At 38.3% G+C, this 1993-nt stretch overlaps 1 protein-coding gene across 1 annotated transcript in view; it reads left to right on the top strand.

The window, feature by feature from the left end:
- Positions 1-1465: 1465 nt before the first annotated feature.
- The window catches only part of HELRODRAFT_194885 (hypothetical protein), a gene marked incomplete at its 5' end in the record, with an annotated part of 6973 nt that continues 6445 nt past the window's right edge, over positions 1466-1993 (top strand). The window contains one exon of the mRNA XM_009012496.1: positions 1466-1617. Coding sequence (XP_009010744.1) covers positions 1466-1617 — 152 coding nt within the window. The remainder of the gene's footprint in view (positions 1618-1993) is intronic.

A 1993-nucleotide genomic window follows, 5' to 3' on the forward strand; every position in this document is an offset into this window, starting at 1 on the left:
AAGTATTTATTCTGCTCATGTTGATAATGATTTTCATGGCGAAACATACAAACATACAAACAAACATACAAACATACATACAAGCATACATACGCCAACATAAATGCAATTTATTTACCCGCCTAAAATTACCGCGCAAAAATTTATAATCCGCAATTTAATTGATGCCAAAATTGCAAACTTTAAAGTTCATTATGGACCAAATTATCATATGTGTGTGTGGTGTTTGTGTGTGTTTGTGTGTGTGTGTGTGTTTGTGTGTGTGTGTGGGGGGGGGGATTGGAGTCCAAAACGCCATCTTATTAGTGCATTAAAGCGTAATAACAATTCTTTATGGTTGTTACTCCTATGCATACATGTGTTGGTTGGTCGGTTGTTTGGATGGATGGTCGGTTGGTTGGTTGGCTGATTGGTTGGTTGGTTGGTTAGTTGGCTGGTTGGTTGGTTGGTTGGCTGGTTGGTCGGTCGGTCAGTCGGTCAGTCGGTCGGTCGGTCGGTCTACCAAGAGAGGGAAAAAAAAATCCTTTTCAAGATCGACAACCGCCATTGACAAAATAATTTCCGATTTTTTCCTCATCATTCCTTTGCTCTTATTTAATTATTATTATTATTATCATCATTATTATTATTATTATCATCATCATCATCATCATTATTATTATTATTTTTATTAATAATAATAATAATATTATTATTATTATTATTGTTATTATTGTGACGGCGTTTTTTTTTCCAATTAGAACGGCAAGAGAGAAAACGAGAAGAAAGAGTATTTTAACTAAACAAAAAGTTTTGCCTTTGCGATTTTAATGTTATAATGTGATTATTATTATTGTTGTTGTTGTTGTTGTTGTTGTTGTTGTTGTTGTTGTTGTTGTTTGTGGTTATCGTAATTATTGTTATTAACATAATTTTTCAAAATTGTCTTTCAACATTCGCGCGTTGAATGACCTTTTTTCATGTAACATTTTGCGCGGTCATCATCATCGCTGCCAGTTTAATAAGAATCGTCTTCATCGTCGTCGTTATCGTCATCATCACAATCATCATAATGACTATCGTCATCAGCATCATCATCATCATTATCATCATCATCGCAATCCTCACACACAATCCTCACCACACACAATCATCCTTAACACAACAGAATGACAGAATGTCCGGAGAACTAACAGCCTCAATATCATCCTCATACCTCTCCCCATTATCATCATCAACATCATACCTCTCCCCATCACCATCATCATCACCATACCTCTCCCAATCATCATCATCATCATCATCATCATCATCATCATCATCATCATCATCATACCTCTCCCCATCACCATCATCATCACCATACCTCTCCTTATCATCATCATCTCCACCATCGTTCCTATCTTTCCCCTCTCCACCGCCATCACTAACTCTACTCCACTCGTTCGAATCTATGTACAGGTATCATCACGGCTATGTCGCAATAATGGTTTGCTCGTTTGGCATTACAGCAAACATACTCAACATAATCGTGCTGACGAGAAAGAATATGAAATCAGCCACTAACTCGATCCTCACCGGGCTAGCCGTCTTCGACGAGCTGACCATGCTAGCTTACTTTCCGTTCGCGCTTCTACAGTATGTTCTCTACCGGAACAACTTAGCCGCTGTCAGATATGTTCTCTTCTATGCTAATTTTAGCGTCGTTGTTCATAGCGTGTCCATCTGGTTGACCGTAGTTTTGGCTGTTTTCAGGTTGGTTGGTTGGTCGGTTGGTTGGTTGGATGGTTGGTTGGATGGTTGGTTGGTTGGTTGGTTGGTTGGCTGGTTGGTTGGTTGGTTGGTTGGTTGGTTGGTTGGTTGGTTGGTTGGTTGGTTGGTTGGTTGGTTGGTTGGTTGGTTGGTTGGATGGTTTTTGTTGTTGTTATTAATATAGTTGTTATTATTTATTGATAGCACCAACAACAAATAAATGACCAAAACAACAACAAAGTACAAAAATGAAGAGAAGAAA

Source organism: Helobdella robusta (genome assembly GCF_000326865.2).
Source record: "Helobdella robusta unplaced genomic scaffold HELROscaffold_108, whole genome shotgun sequence".
Classification (NCBI taxonomy): domain Eukaryota; kingdom Metazoa; phylum Annelida; class Clitellata; order Rhynchobdellida; family Glossiphoniidae; genus Helobdella; species Helobdella robusta.